This window comes from Sinocyclocheilus rhinocerous, unplaced genomic scaffold (assembly GCF_001515625.1).
Source record: "Sinocyclocheilus rhinocerous isolate Xijiao unplaced genomic scaffold, SAMN03320098_v1.1 scaffold1591, whole genome shotgun sequence".
Taxonomy (NCBI): Eukaryota; Metazoa; Chordata; class Actinopteri; order Cypriniformes; family Cyprinidae; genus Sinocyclocheilus; species Sinocyclocheilus rhinocerous.
In genome coordinates, this window is record NW_015652264.1 from 313,770 (window position 1) to 329,013 (window position 15,244).

A 15,244-nucleotide genomic window follows, 5' to 3' on the forward strand; every position below is an offset into this window, starting at 1 on the left:
ACTTACCTTTGAGTAGACAGGTAGGCAGATGTTCAAATTGCATATTGCATTGTGGTTTGGACTGCGATATGTTCTTGGCTCTTTTGTGAAGGACAACCTGCCACATGGTTCTTGAGTGCAGTCACGAATCTGTTGAAACAACCAGTCTGTTACTAAGTCTAAGTGAGACTTGCACAATACTGTGGCATCACAATAGTTAAACTAGTAGGGAACATTGTGGAGGACTGTCACAAATTTGTTTAAATATCTATAACTCAGTGCCTTATTGTGCTACAGGCCTCAAACTTTGCTATAATAGCTATATAGTTATCTACTATGAATAGTACTACAAATAATAACTTACTTTGATAAAGAGAGAGAGACGGTTTTCCTTAAAGGCATAGAAACTGAACACATGGTGCTGTCCACTTTTGGTCAGTGGGACCAAATTTCCAAAGCAGTCAGCAAAGATTGGTTTTCCCTCTAGTAGCTGTAGAGATAAACCATACCACCATGTAGAAAAGGTTCTTCTCAATTGCATTAGCAACACTAGCTAAACCACACTTACCTCAACGTCTCGACTACGTGCCACCTCAGTGAAGTTCTCCTGCTGCTCCAGAGTTTTGTCCATCTTATCATCCGTCATACAGAAGCAGCGGAGTCTTGCTTCAATAGGGTCCAATGTCTTGGCAAAGATGACAAACTTGGCCATATAGGGAACACAGATGATCTCACGATACAGCTGACTGGAGAAGTTCACAGACTCCTGGATCTGACGGCAATCTATAAGCCAGAACCTGGGAGGAAAAACATGTATTTAACGATTTGTCAAGGGAAAGCAGTCAACAAACATATGTCACTGCAACTGAACTCACCTTGCTGATACATTAGTGGTAAACGAAACACACTGGTTGATGAATGTTAGTGGTGTGGATCCAGTTATGTCCTCCCATTGTGCTGGAGTCGTCCCACCTAGAAAAAGAAAATTATTAGAACAATTTACACCTTCTTATAAAGGCACTTACTTAAACAGGATTTTTTTTTTACTCTTTATTCTTGCATACCAGTAATACTACACAGCAGTCGTAGAGTGGGTGTACTGTTGGTCCCGTCACTGGTTGGGCTTTTAGGGACAGGGATAGTCATGGTAATGGGCTTGTGAAACTTGCGTCTTCTAGGCTCCAAAGTAACAATTGGGCTGAATGTAGCCTTATTCCCCAGGATCTTCCTCACCAGATCCTCACTGATGGGCTGGGCCTAATAAAGGATGAGATTGAGATGTAAGTGGCAGGATCTCATTTTCCTTTTCAGTTTCATTCCCCCTGCCTCTAACCAATTTAAGAGTAATATATTGCTAATTAAATCTTTTAGTGAAGAGCATATCTCAAAATTTTTTATGAACTTTTTTCCATTAAATCACACTTTTAATATTTCTTGGTATTTTCAATATGTATGGGAACCTTGAAATAAGACTTTAAAATAACAACACATTAGTATTACTTTTTCAGTGTACTGATAAAAATGTGTTATATTTACATAAAGAAAATTACTGTTACATTAATACATAGCTCAATCAAATCAGCTTTAATGACACAAAGAAGCCACTAAAAGTTGTTTGTGCTATTGATCTAGAGTAATAAATAATCATTGTACAGTGTGAAAATTGTCTAGAACAAGTCAAAAACAAAATAAGAAACCTCTTCTTTATACTTTATAAGGTCAATGATCAAGCTTGAGTGGCTTAGTTGGTTACCTGTAGCCCAACGCGTATCCGTTTAGTCAATGCTCCCTCTGGGAACACAGCCTGGACCTGTGGAACAAGTGTGCTGCTTAACAACCCGCCCTCTGGACCGATCAGGTGACTGTTCTGCTTAACGCGAGACACCACTGCAAAGTATTGTGGGAAATCCCGTGTGATGATGCGGCAGATTCGTTTTTTCTCCAGCTCCTCAGGAGTGTCCAGTTCTGGTGTGAAAATCATACGTAATATCTTATAACCAAGATATATATTTTTTTTATCCAATATAAAATTAGTTGATGATAACCATGGAAAATCACAAACAATATCTTATAACCAAGATATATATATATTTTATCCTATTCAAAATGAGTTGATGAGGAAAATTATGAATATGATTTAAAGCATGTATTAAATTAAATTGTTTAGGGTCTATACAAGTAAGTGTATTTAAATGGTGATTATGTTTGTGTGATATTGTCTCACACAGAATACACTTCTGGTACACTTCCAATCTAATCCAGAAGTCAATCACAGTTTCCACAAAATATTAAGCAGCAACTATTTTCAACATTGAACACCAAATCAGCATATTAGAATTATTTCTGAAGGAAATTATAAAATTGTAATGATATTTCTCAGTTGCTGTTTTGCCCTCGGTGAGCATAAGAGATCTTTCAAAAATCTTACCAACCCCAAAATTTTGAATGGTAGTGTATATGTGTTTTGCTCACAGCATTATAAACCAGATTACAGTTATATCTGTCTATCTAGAGCTTTTCCCTTTTTTTGAGGCACACCACTAGCTGAAGTTGATTTGAGTATAACAGCAAATTCAAGGTGTGTTAAATCATTTAAACATATGCCTCTTTGTGTATTTGGGACACACTCACCCTCGTCCATGCCATTGAGTATCTGATTCAGCTCCTCTTCTGTGTGCTCACAGTGATGTTCTCTCCAGCTCTCTCCTGTCTCACTGCGCAGAATCACTAACTCTCTCTCTGTCCCACGCAATGCAGCAAAGTGGGGGATCTCCACTATCACAGGCCTGAAAAAGGGGGTGTTATTTCAGCCATATGTACCACTTTAGATTTGTCAAAGTAAGGGTTGTTTAGAAACGGATATCGCATCTGTGGGGGACATAAAAAGAGGTAAATGTAGCATGCAGCAAGGTAGAAAAAGAGAGAAAACAAAACCACGGATAATGCAAAATACACCATACACAGAGCACACGACCAAAACAAGAAAATAACTCATTTAAAATCAAACGCTATCCAAAAGTCAACAAGGGAGGAAAAGGTAAATTCATGGAACACCTCTGTTTCGGAATGATAAAAACAAACTCAAGAAATTATAAAAAAGGACAAAATAAAAAGGATATGATATCTTACTGATATAACACAGATGGAGGTGTATTTAAAAGAATTAGGGGGATATGTGACCGGTATCCAGTGGATATTTGGATCTCTCCTACCCGAGGAATTTGGTCCCGGGTGGACCCAGCTGCAGAATTCTGCTGACAAGACTTTCACCCTCATTAAGAGGTGGAGGGGCTGTTGGGAGGTGGAGTTTACTGCTCCGATCGCAGCCATTAAAAAAGATGTAAAAAACAAGGCACACTGTGAACCTGATTTACTGAACTCAGATTTAGTGAGAGAGGAATATTGTTGTCATTCCTAAAAACTTGAGATGACGAGTGTCCTAACCAGGTGAGACAAACACTAAAAGCTCTTCCACGAGTTTTTGTCCTAACCAGCTGCGACATTTTGTTGATCGTAGGGTTCTATTTCTGAAGCGTCATGCCCAGCAGTGTTGTTATTGTTCTTCTTGTAAATCATTTTGGTTAATTAATAAAAAAAAAATGTAAATAGCGCGTAAAAAAAATAACTAAAACTGAAATCTATCCACTGAACCTCATTGGTCCAGAATTCACAAAATAAACATCAAACATCCTTTTATTGGCTGAGACTACATTACATTATATTACATGGACAGCTGTTTCAGCATAGACAAACAAACTGATTGTCTCTGGAAACTGGTAACATCGCTCCTGGTTAGGACACATCAAACAGGTTGACATACTGCGCTGCTTTGTCAGTCAAGACAAGACAAAATAGAGAACATATAACTGCACCATACACAAAGGTAAACAAAAATGTTCATGGTGATACAGCATACATTTAGACACCCCCTTACCCAAGAAACTGGGCTCCGGTGGGTCCAACTTCAATGAGCTTGCCTGCGAGCCCCTCTCCCTCCACCATAGGGGGCATAGAGGCAAGTCTGTGCCTCTTCACCAGACGACATGTGACCCGTGTAGGTGCTGAGCACTTTCTAGGTGGCACAATAATGCGTAGTCCATTGTGACGACAGCCACGCATGGCACCGCCACGGGCATCCACCATGAAACTGACCAGGAAGCTGTTTTCATAAAACAACAAGTGACAGTGAAACACACAACACAATGCTTAAAAGCTTCATTAAAAAAACACCGAAATGAAATATTGTAATAAATACATAAAGTGCATAAACACTTGTTTCTAAACTTACAGAAGCCACTTAGGCCATACAATATTCATTTTCTGTCTCTTTTTCTGAGGTTATTTTATAGGTTCCTTGGGCTTCCATATGTTTGTAAACAGTTAATCATTTTAATTCAATTAAATGCAATTCTCCTTGGTGCCATTCAAAATTACACACTTCACCCGAAATATTCCGGGTTCCAATAGTTTTCTTCTGTAATTCAGTAATCCCTGTTAAACCCTGAACACTCTTTTTTTTTATCTGATTGTGTTGCCATTATGTGTTGTACAATTATCATTCCAAAGTTTGTGGTCAGTAAGATTTTTCAAAATATTTTAAAAATACAGTAAAACAGTAATATATATATATATATATATATATATAGTAATATGTATAAAAATATTTTTACAATTTAAAATAGCTATTTTCTATTTTAATAAACATAAAAAAAATATTTTATTCCTGTGATGATAAAGCTGAATTTTCAGCATTATTATTCCAGTCTTCAGTGTCACATGATCCTTCAGAAATCATTCTATAATGCTGATCTGCTGCTCAAGAAACATTTATTATTATTATTATCAATGTTGAAAACAATTGTGCTGCTCAATATTTCTGAGGAAACCATGACACATTACTTTATAGGATTGATTTAATTGAATTTTTTTGTTACATTATAAATTACTTCTGATCAGTTTCATGCATTTTTAATGAATAAAAGAATAAATTTCTTAAAAAAAAGAAAAGAAAGAAATTACTGACTCCAAACTTTTGAATGGCATAAAATAATGTAATTTTAAGTGTTGCTTTATGTCTTGTAAAGTCTCCAAAAAAAATCTACAGATAATCTCTGGAGAAATTAGATAATTAAGAATGATAACTGTCTGTCATGCTTAAGAGATAAATAGATACAAAAAATACTGTAGGAGTTGAGAAACACAATGTGTCCAGTTTCATACCACCCATGTGAGAGATACTGAATAATACTGAATATTATTCATGGGGTTCTCTATGAATACTGAGACGTGACTCACTGTGTTCATGAAAACATGCTTATTAAAATTTTAATAGGCACAAAAAGGCTCATTTAAAAAGCTCAAAGCAGCCAGTTGTTATAAATGCATGCATTAATGTAATAAATGTAGATGAAGAGAGGAATAAAAGACCACAAGGAAGAGAAGTGGAGGATCACCTGCTGTTGTCATTGTCAAGGCATGGGGTAGATCGGCTAAAAGCAGAACAAAAGACACAATCACGAATAGCAGAGAGAGAGGCCGAGTGAGATGGGAGATGACGTGAGTGAAAGAAAGAAAAAAAGAAAGAAAGAAAGAAAGAACGAGGAAACTGACATTCCAAAGTTTGTGGTCAGTAAGATTTTTCAAAATATTTTAAAAATACAGTAAAACAGTAATATATATATATATATATATATATAGTAATATGTATAAAAATATTTTTACAATTTAAAATAGCTATTTTCTATTTTAATAAACATAAAAAAAATATTTTATTCCTGTGATGATAAAGTTGAATTTTCAGCATTATTATTCCAGTCTTCAGTGTCACATGATCCTTCAGAAATCATTCTATAATGCTGATCTGCTGCTCAAGAAACATTTATTATTATTATTATCAATGTTGAAAACAATTGTGCTGCTCAATATTTCTGAGGAAACCATGACACATTACTTTATAGGATTGATTTAATTGAATTTTTTTGTTACATTATAAATTACTTCTGATCAGTTTCATGCATTTTTAATGAATAAAAGAATAAATTTCTTAAAAAAAAGAAAAGAAAGAAATTACTGACTCCAAACTTTTGAATGGCATAAAATAATGTAATTTTAAGTGTTGCTTTATGTCTTGTAAAGTCTCATTTCTTAAAAAAAAGAAAAGAAAGAAATGACTGACTCCAAACTTTTGAATGGCATAAAATAATGTAATTTTAAGAGTTGCTTTATGTCTTGTAAAGTCTCCAAAAAAAATCTACAGATAATCTCTGGAGAAATTAGATAATGAAGAATGATAACTGTTGAACATGCTTAAGAGATAAATAGATACAAAAAATACTGTAGGAGTTGAGAAACACAATGTGTCCAGTTTCATACCACCCATGTGAGAGATACTGAATAATACTGAATATTATTCATGGGGTTCTCTATGAATACTGAGACGTGACTCACTGTGTTCATGAAAACATGCTTATTAAAATTTTAATAGGCACAAAAAGGCTCATTTAAAAAGCTCAAAGCAGCCAGTTGTTATAAATGCATGCATTAATGTAATAAATGTAGATGAAGAGAGGAATAAAAGACCACAAGGAAGAGAAGTGGAGGATCACCTGCTGTTGTCATTGTCAAGGCATGGGGTAGATCGGCTAAAAGCAGAACAAAAGACACAATCACGAATAGCAGAGAGAGAGGCCGAGTGAGATGGGAGATGACGTGAGTGAAAGAAAGAAAAAAAGAAAGAAAGAAAGAAAGAACGAGGAAACTGAGCTGCTATCATTCATGTTCTACAATAGTGGCATCTGATGCAATGCCAGCTTTGACTAAGCATACACACCTTAGTATGTACTAGCATGTACGATTTGGGGAGGCAAGTGTGTGTTCACGTCTGTTTGAGTGTGTGTGTGTGTGTGTGTGTGTGTGTGTGTGAAACCTACTAACCCTGACTGCAGAAGAGTGCTAGTTAGCACCACATTATCCAGATGTTCAGCACCCCAGCTCAGTCGAAATGAGTCCTTCTCATGCTCTCGAGAGAATGCAGATACCTAACAAACAACATAATCAGACTACAATATATCATGAGATAAAAACCCATGTTGAACCCATCAAGATCTGAAAACCATGAATAACAACACTGACCCAAATGTTAGATGTACATATGAGGTGCGATAGTTCATAGTTCACCTTATTAATCTGGTGGCTGGTGATCATATCCTCAATCAGCATTCCTTCACCCCTGTAAGCAAGATGACTGGGGTTCTCATGGGACCTGAAGTAGAACAGTGCAAACAGGTGAACAAGACAGCATTATGTGTGTGTACTTGTTATACTCGTAAGAGCCAAATTCCCCCCAAAAATGGCAACAAATGTTTAAAGCTAAAGTACAACTACAACCAATGTTGTGAGCTGGAGGGCGGGGCTAACAGTAATGAGCTGTTTAGCAGGAATTAACATACCTGTTGAATACTAAAATATTTGTTTATCTGTGGGTAAATGTGCCTTTGGATTTTTCTTTTTTCTTTTTTACCGGTCTAGGTTGTGGATGTAGCTCATGCCATCCAGGTAGTGTCCAGGTAAAGAGTCATCACCAAGCTCTCTCAGGTCCTCTGCTCTCAGGTACTCTCCTCCATCACCTGTCATTGTGTCCTCACCTGTTCATACACACATTGATTGATTGACACTGTCAGTTTGACAGACTAGTGAATTGAGTACTGGTTGATCAAATGGCCAGATTTACGAACAGCTTGCACCAGCGCAAACCCTCTTTTGGCATTTAAAAACTACTGTTATGATTTACTAAAGAGACACAATGAAAGATTACCAAAAAATGCATGGATGCAGTTATTTTTTGCGGCTGACCTTATTGCATATGCATCTGTAGGAGTTTCCCTTTTAGATGCAACAATTTATGGGAGGAGAGTATTTAAATGAATGTGTGTGAGGTGATTTACTAAGGTTTGCGGTAGTCAGTTTACTGGTATTTGTGGCGTTATTTAACACCCCGAATAAAAGCATGTCTTAACCCATTTTGCACATGTGTTGTTAGTAGATTCCCTGCACCTGATTATCATCGGTTATGCTTGTTTTCAACCCTATTCTAATTTGCACTGCTCTTGGTAGATTGGTCATTGGAAATGATCAGTGTGTGTCTGTATACATTAATTTGCACATTGCCAGTAAACCACCCGCAGAAATTTCCACTCACATTGGTGCTTTTATGGAATTGTGGTCTCAAGCTAATTTGCCCTGTTCAGTAAATCTGTCCCTTAATTAATAAGTGATAGATTGAATAGGCTGTAGTTTAATAAACACCCCAAATCATGACTTGCCGTTCATTTCTATTTCTTTGGACAATGTATTATATAACCTCTCATTTTCTGACATAATAAATATGCAAATACTTTTAAAATTCAGACCAAATACCATTAATTATAAACTTTCAGGTTTTAGACAGATTTTAAAATGAACCCATAAAAACTAAAATTAATAAAACAAATTATATTAACCATAACAATAGCAATGCAATTACACATTAAGCCATATCAAGCACCGCTAACCCATTGTGTAGGTATTATGAATTAAAAAAGCTCAGTGACCTATGGATATCATGTATTCCCAATTTTATGATTTAAAAAATCATCCCCAGATTAGCACAAATAACAAAGAACAAAGTTAGTTTTCCACAGTTTAGTTTTCTACACACAATAATCATGCCCGTTCCAGTTAGCACACAAACTGCAAACCACACGTTTGAATAGATATAAAATGAACTGAACGATTTTTGGCAAATGTACCAAGTGTAATGTTAGTAAAGGGTCAGTTCAGTTCACTCTATATCTATACCCTGTATACCTTCAATCTCCATAGAGACTTCAGTAAAAATCTCCTCCTGCATCTGATGTTGGGCTACAGAGGCACAGCAGCTTTTACATAGATATATGAAATCCTGATTATGCATAATAAAAGTTGGTAATAAAATATGCTGTACAGTATCTTACCCTCCTCATCAGACACATCCAGAACTTCTGTCATTGTCTCTGGAACGTTCAGCTTGTGTTTCTCTGTCACCGTCTACAGAAGATGAAATGAGCAATGCATTCAACATACATTCTCTATAGATTATGAATGCATCAAAAGTTCTTAATATGTAAAAAGGCATGGATTCGTACAGTTGTTGTTGTGATTGTTTCCTCAGTAACAACTTTCAGAGTGTCCACCACTGAGATGTACCCTAGTCGCTTAGCAATAGAGAGTGCTGTGTTCCCATTCTGAGAGAGAAAGAGTGTGAGGTTAGAGGAGTAAGACACAGAATTATTATCATTTCTGTGAGTATGAATGTGTCGCTCACCGTGGTGATGGCATTAGGCTTGGCTCCATGCTTCAGCAGGACATTGATAATGTGTGTATTTCCCTGCTGAGCAGCTTGGTGAAGTGGCATGTAACCGTTCTGAAAAAAATAAAAATAAAAATCAGTACGGCAAACAGCACTGAAATAACAATTATCATATAAATAATCAGAATGCTAAGCATGTCATAAATTTAAAAGCATGTAATTCTGATAGAGGCTACAAAACAGAATATTCAGCTTACAAAATTAAAAATATTTTATTGATTGTATATAAATTAATGAATTGATACATTAAAATAATAGCACAGATTTACAGTCAGTCGTAGATATCAGTAATATTTCTCAATCACAATCTCAAAATGCATGGCCACAGAGCTCATAATCACAAAATGATTAAATAATAGTTTATTAAGTAATAATTAATTGAGTTACCAAGTCACAAAATGAAAGAATATAATTTAATAAATATATTAAACTCTTACCTTAGTTTTTGCATTGACATTAGCGCCATTTTGCAAAAGGAAATTAACCATTTTGACATTTCCATAGTGACAGGCAACAATAAGAGGAGTGTAGCCCAACTACAAGAAACAAGCAAATTTCACATTGGCTGAAGTGTAACATATTGAAATGTTATTAAAAATAATAATAATACAGCAAAATAACCATGGTAAAAACTATGGTTCAAGCTTACTTTGGTCTGCTGGTCTATGTTTGCATCGTATTTGACCAGTATTTCAGCCAGCTGCACTCTGTCCTCCTGAGCAGTGAGGTGAAGCGGTGTAAGGCCACTCTGAAAAAAAACCCAAATGCATCTATTGCATTTAATGTGCATTTGCTAATACAATGTTCACTAGGTTTACAGTTCTTTTTAAAAAGTCAGTGTGGCTATAATGTGGACTGAAAACCTATCACAACTTAAAAGAGTTTGAGTCCACATTAAAAGTCTAGCTACAAAGTCAAAATAAAAAAAATAAAATAAAAAAAAATCTATATTTTATCTATTTACTTGTATGTCATGTCACCATTAACTGACATGAGAGTGTCATTAAATTATTGAAATATTAACTTAAATTCTTAGGTACTTCAAGGACATATTTTACATCTAAGGGGTTCGGCTGACATTTGTAATAGTCAGTTTGGATGACAAAAATATGGTAAATATCTGCCTGACACTGAGGATAAATACTGTAGGCTTCCTGCTCTAGATCTTACCTTAGTGGCAGCATTGACATGTGCACCCTTCTCCAGCAGTAGGGAGGCCATCTCTGTGTGCCCCTCCTGAGATGCCAGGTGTAAAGGACTCACTCCCTGTTTGGTCAATGCATTGGTCTCTGCTCCATACTGAAGCAGTGCAGAGGCAATCTGAGTCTGGTTCTTCTTTGCCGCAATGTGGAGAGGTGTATAGCCGTTCTGCATAGGAAGAAAGACACAAAACCTCAAGTTACACATTTTTGTTATATTACTGGATGCAGAGACATCTTGCAATCAGTTTAGGATTTGCACCTTAGCAGTAGCGTGAGGTGAGGCCCCTTTATCCAAGAGCATCATCGCCACCTGCTGGTTATCATAGTGAGCAGCTACATGCAGAGGTGTGAGACCGTACTGGTTCAGAAAGCCAAATAGAGAAAGAAATATGAAAACAGTGAAAATATATTTACAAAAAAATTAATGAATTAATTAAATGAGTAGGTGATTAAAGTTTTGACTTTCACCTTTCCAGTGTCATCAAGAAGTGCTCTCCGCTGTAGGAGGAGTTTTGCCACATCCAGGCTTCCATACTTAGCAGCAACATGTAGGGGAGTGAAGCCTTTCTATTAAGGGAAGGATATTTAGGGTTAGTTAAATATAGACAAATACATACACTGCTGTTCAAAAAAAGTCAGTAAGATTTTATTGTTTTAAAGAAATAAATACTTTTATTCAGCAAGGACACACTAAACTGATCAAAAGATTGCTATTTTAAATAAATAGAATGATTTCTGAAGGATCATGAGACAGTGAAGACTGGAGTAATGGCTGCTGAAAATAGCTTTGCCATCACATGAATAAATTAAATTTTAAAATATATTAAAACAGAAATGAGTTATTTTAAATTTGAATAATATTACAAAATATTAGCATTTTTATATTTTTGAACAAATAAATGCAGCCTTGTTGAGCGTAAGAGAATCATTAAAAAATTGTACTGACCCCAAACAGTAATAAATATGTAATATTACGGAGCCCAGCACATGACATGCAAGGGAAAAAAAATATACACATCGTCTTTTTAGTTAAATGGTGGCCATGAATTAAGAATTTTTTTGTTTTGTTTTAATTAAAACGAGGGAATGAAACAGTACAAAGTGGCCACGATTTATTAAAATGAAGGTACAAATTCTTATTTCGTGGCCATGATTTAACTAAAATGAGGGAACTAATCCATAAGTCATGGGAACGAATTGTTAATTTGTAGACAAGATATATAGTTTTGTCTGCATCTCATGTGAGGGGCTCAGTATAAAGTAATAGGGTTATTCAAATATTTGATATCTCTTTCACAGATATCCCTGCAGTCCCACCTTAGTGGTGAGTGAATGAGATGCTCCGGCCTCCAGAAGCACTGTAGCCGTCTCCACCTGACCTTCACGAGCGGAGATGTGCAGAGGTGTGTATCCATTAGTGGTGGAAGCGTCAGGGTAAGCCATGTGCTGCAGTAACAACTGCACAATCTCTGTCTGACCCAGACGAGACGCAATGTGAAGGGGTGTCTGGTCCTCCTGGAGGCAAGAGAGAGAATATGAAGGAGAGAAATGCAGATATAGTATTTTTAAAGCTCTACTTGTAGGCATTAATATCTGTATTTTCGCTTTATTCAGGAAGTGTTTTTATTGACTGACTCTGGCCATGGCATCCACCAGAGCGCCGTTCCTTAGCAAACATCGCACCACCTCCATCTGTCCTGCCCTTGCAGCCATGTGCAATGCCGTCTCACCACGCTGAAAACAAACACTATCAGTACTACATGAAATGCACTGCTATGTAGGCCTTTTAGACTAGTTTTTTAGGAGAGAGTAGAAAGGATAGGAAATGATATCAAAAACTGTACAGCATAAGCAGGCTAAGCCATGGCTCTGAAAGTAGGGGTGTGAGATATATACTGTATATGAATTATTTTGTTTTAAAGTAGTCATTTAAAGTTTTCTACAGATATATTGTGTCTGTGAGGCAAGTATTTGCTGAGTTTCAGTTCATTTTTGCGAAGCGCTCCTGTTCAAGGAGACCGAGATGGCAGAAAACACATCCTGTTTGTTTTCTTTATTTTACAAAAGCACAACGTTTTGTTGATATTGTGAGTGCACACAAATAAAAGTAGACCCTTTAAAGTTCCTAATGATGTATTACTCTTATCTGTATCAGCAAAGATGGCGTATTTTAAGTTGTTTCCACTGTTATTACAGAAAAAATGTGAAAAGTGACGAAAAGTGATAGCGCCGGCGCCTCCATGTCTTGCAAAGTGCGCTTTAGTTTCCACTCGTCGCACAAACACTTGGATATGTGCCTAACAGCGCACATTTATCTAGGTTAAACGTTTAAACTAACATTGTGATATGCGTGTTTTATATCTATAGCTTTTATTTTAGGCAAGTCGTGTTGATTTAAGAAGGCTAAATTGATCAAACATGTGATAAACTCTGTCGGCCGCTGGCCACTTGTTCGTCACCTTAAAAAACAAAAACATGAATTTAACAAACAAAAAATGTTCCAAACATTTTTTCTAAATTACCTTAAGAAACAAAAAGAATAACCACTTTGGCATTAAAAACAAAAATGAACTTTTAATGGCTGCAACAGCAGTTGTGTAATGAGGAAGAGAGAGAGAGAGAGAGAGAGAGAGAGAGAGAGAGAAAAAGACACAGGCTGTGTCCGAAATCGCCCCCTATACCCTTAAATAGGGCACTATTTGAGGGAACAGCCATTTTTAGTGGTGTCCGAAACCATAGTGGACGTTCTCGAGTGCACTCATTCAATCCCACAATGCACTGCAAGGCTTCATTCAGACTAGGGCCCAGAATTCTGATAAGCTGTCAGACAAGGGCCGGGCTAGGGCCTAGATTTGAGGCCTGTGAGGGCTCTATGCAAAACCACGCTGTGTGATGTAGCTGTCACACGTGATGCATGTAACAATCCAATAAAAACAAATAAGAAGAGTTCAATAATATTTAATAAGCCAACGATCAGGGTACAATCAATGTTATCCACATTAAACATAGACGAGACTGGACAAACACTGGGAGCAAACACAGGGTTTAAATAGGACTGAGGACTAACAAGATAATTAACAATGTAACAAAGGTGAGAGAGATAACTAATCGGACACATGAGGGAAAATTAGGCAAATCAGGGAAGACTAAGACAATGACAAGACTGTGACAGAATGCCCTCTCCCGGAAGGCGCGACCTTGCGCCGTGGAGACGAAGAGGGGATGGCAGACAGGCAGGAGGAGGTTCTGGAGGTGGCCAGATGACCAGGATGTGGCAGACAGAAGAAGACAAAGGAGGTGATGACGGAGGGATGAGCCATGGAGGAGCTGGGAGCAGGAGGAGGCGAGATGGCAACCAGAACCCAGCCAAGGTGAAGGCTCCTGGTGTAGACACAGGATGGAGGAGCCATGGATGACGCCTGGGCGGAGGATCCTGGGGTGCGAGATCCTGTGACGAGGCCGGAAGTGATGGTGATCCAGGTGGAGCCGAGCAGACGCTCAGCATGGGTGACAGAGGATCCAGAGGCAGAAGGCAGAGCAGCAGACTCCAGTGACCGAGGTGGAGGCTGGGATCCGGAAGACAGCAGTGGAGCCGGAGCAACCGAGGACGAAGGCGGAGCCGGAGGGAAGGAGGACGGGCCATGGTGGAGACAAGGGAGCTAGGAGCCAAGGCGGAGCCGATGGGTCAAAGGACCAAGGTGCAGTCATGGATCCAGAGGCAGAGACAGGGCAACCTCACACCAAGGTGGAGCTGATGGAATGAAGCCCCGATGTGGACCTACATAGGCAGATTCAGGCTGAGGGTGTGCATCAGGGATGACTGACAGCAGAGGAGCAGAGAGTGAGTGCGTGGCTGCGATGAGAGATGGAGATGGGCAGGTTCTAGATGAAGGCTGTACAGAAGTAGTGATGAGGTCCATAAATGACAACAGCAGGACAGTCCCAAATAAATGTAGATGATCTTGAGGCTAATAGTAATGGCATAAGCAGCTTACCCTGGCAGCTTACCCTCAGCGGTGGAGATGTGGGTGGGGCTTTTCTCTCTGCCCTCATCTTCCACGAATACTCCGAATAGCTCCGATGTTGTGGCCAGCTTGCACACCTGGTCAGACTTATAGGCGGGCTCGGGCTCCAGGGCGATGATTGGCTCTGTTTCCTCAGGCTCTTCGGTCGCGGTGGGCTCGTGCTCACGCTCGGTGCTGCGCTGGGATAATGGCTGGCTGGGTTCTGGCTCAGGAGTGGGGCTGGTGAGTTCCTCATCTGTGTAGCAGGGAGTCAGTGGCGAGTTGTAATTTACCAGCACCCACTCCACATAGGCAGCTAGCTGTCATGCTCGCTGTCACCGCCCCCGGACAACTTTGCCTTAACGGCAGTGTTTAGTCCCACATGGTAGAACGTGGTGAGGCAGTTATCCGGGTAGTGTGTTCGGTTGGCAAGGTCCAAAAAGTCTCTTGTGTGGTCCTCGAGAGAGTGCTTCCCCTGCTCCAGCAGGAGGATGAGGACAACAAGATCATACATTGTGCCAAAAACAACAAAAAACACCCAAAACAAAAAACTCAAAAAAAATGCAGCTGCGTTGGTCTGGTCTTCTGTCACACGCGGTACATGTAACAATCCAATAAAGACGAAAAAGAAGAGTTCAATAATATTTAATAAACCAACAATCAGGGTACAATCC

General features: G+C 38.3%; 1 protein-coding gene across 6 annotated transcripts in view; it reads right to left on the reverse strand.

Moving 5' to 3' along the window:
• Window positions 1–15,244, reverse strand: part of LOC107714218 (ankyrin-2-like) — a 38,713-nt gene that overhangs the window by 16,422 nt on the left and 7,047 nt on the right. For 3 of the 6 annotated variants that reach the window (XM_016520005.1, XM_016520000.1, XM_016520004.1), the window contains 23 exons: window positions 12,202–12,300; window positions 11,884–12,081; window positions 11,035–11,133; window positions 10,826–10,924; window positions 10,535–10,732; window positions 10,014–10,112; window positions 9,802–9,900; window positions 9,320–9,418; window positions 9,141–9,239; window positions 8,970–9,042; window positions 7,499–7,622; window positions 7,156–7,240; window positions 6,913–7,016; window positions 6,585–6,620; window positions 3,914–4,138; window positions 3,192–3,290; window positions 2,611–2,765; window positions 1,733–1,944; window positions 1,044–1,236; window positions 855–951; window positions 548–776; window positions 344–469; window positions 7–129 (listed from right to left, as the gene is read on the reverse strand). In XM_016520005.1, coding sequence (XP_016375491.1) covers window positions 7–129; window positions 344–469; window positions 548–776; window positions 855–951; window positions 1,044–1,236; window positions 1,733–1,944; window positions 2,611–2,765; window positions 3,192–3,290; window positions 3,914–4,138; window positions 6,585–6,620; window positions 6,913–7,016; window positions 7,156–7,240; window positions 7,499–7,622; window positions 8,970–9,042; window positions 9,141–9,239; window positions 9,320–9,418; window positions 9,802–9,900; window positions 10,014–10,112; window positions 10,535–10,732; window positions 10,826–10,924; window positions 11,035–11,133; window positions 11,884–12,081; window positions 12,202–12,300 — 2,970 coding nt within the window. The remainder of the gene's footprint in view (window positions 1–6; window positions 130–343; window positions 470–547; window positions 777–854; window positions 952–1,043; window positions 1,237–1,732; window positions 1,945–2,610; window positions 2,766–3,191; window positions 3,291–3,913; window positions 4,139–6,584; window positions 6,621–6,912; window positions 7,017–7,155; window positions 7,241–7,498; window positions 7,623–8,969; window positions 9,043–9,140; window positions 9,240–9,319; window positions 9,419–9,801; window positions 9,901–10,013; window positions 10,113–10,534; window positions 10,733–10,825; window positions 10,925–11,034; window positions 11,134–11,883; window positions 12,082–12,201; window positions 12,301–15,244) is intronic. The other 3 variants (XM_016520001.1, XM_016520002.1, XM_016520003.1) reach the window with 3 other exon arrangements.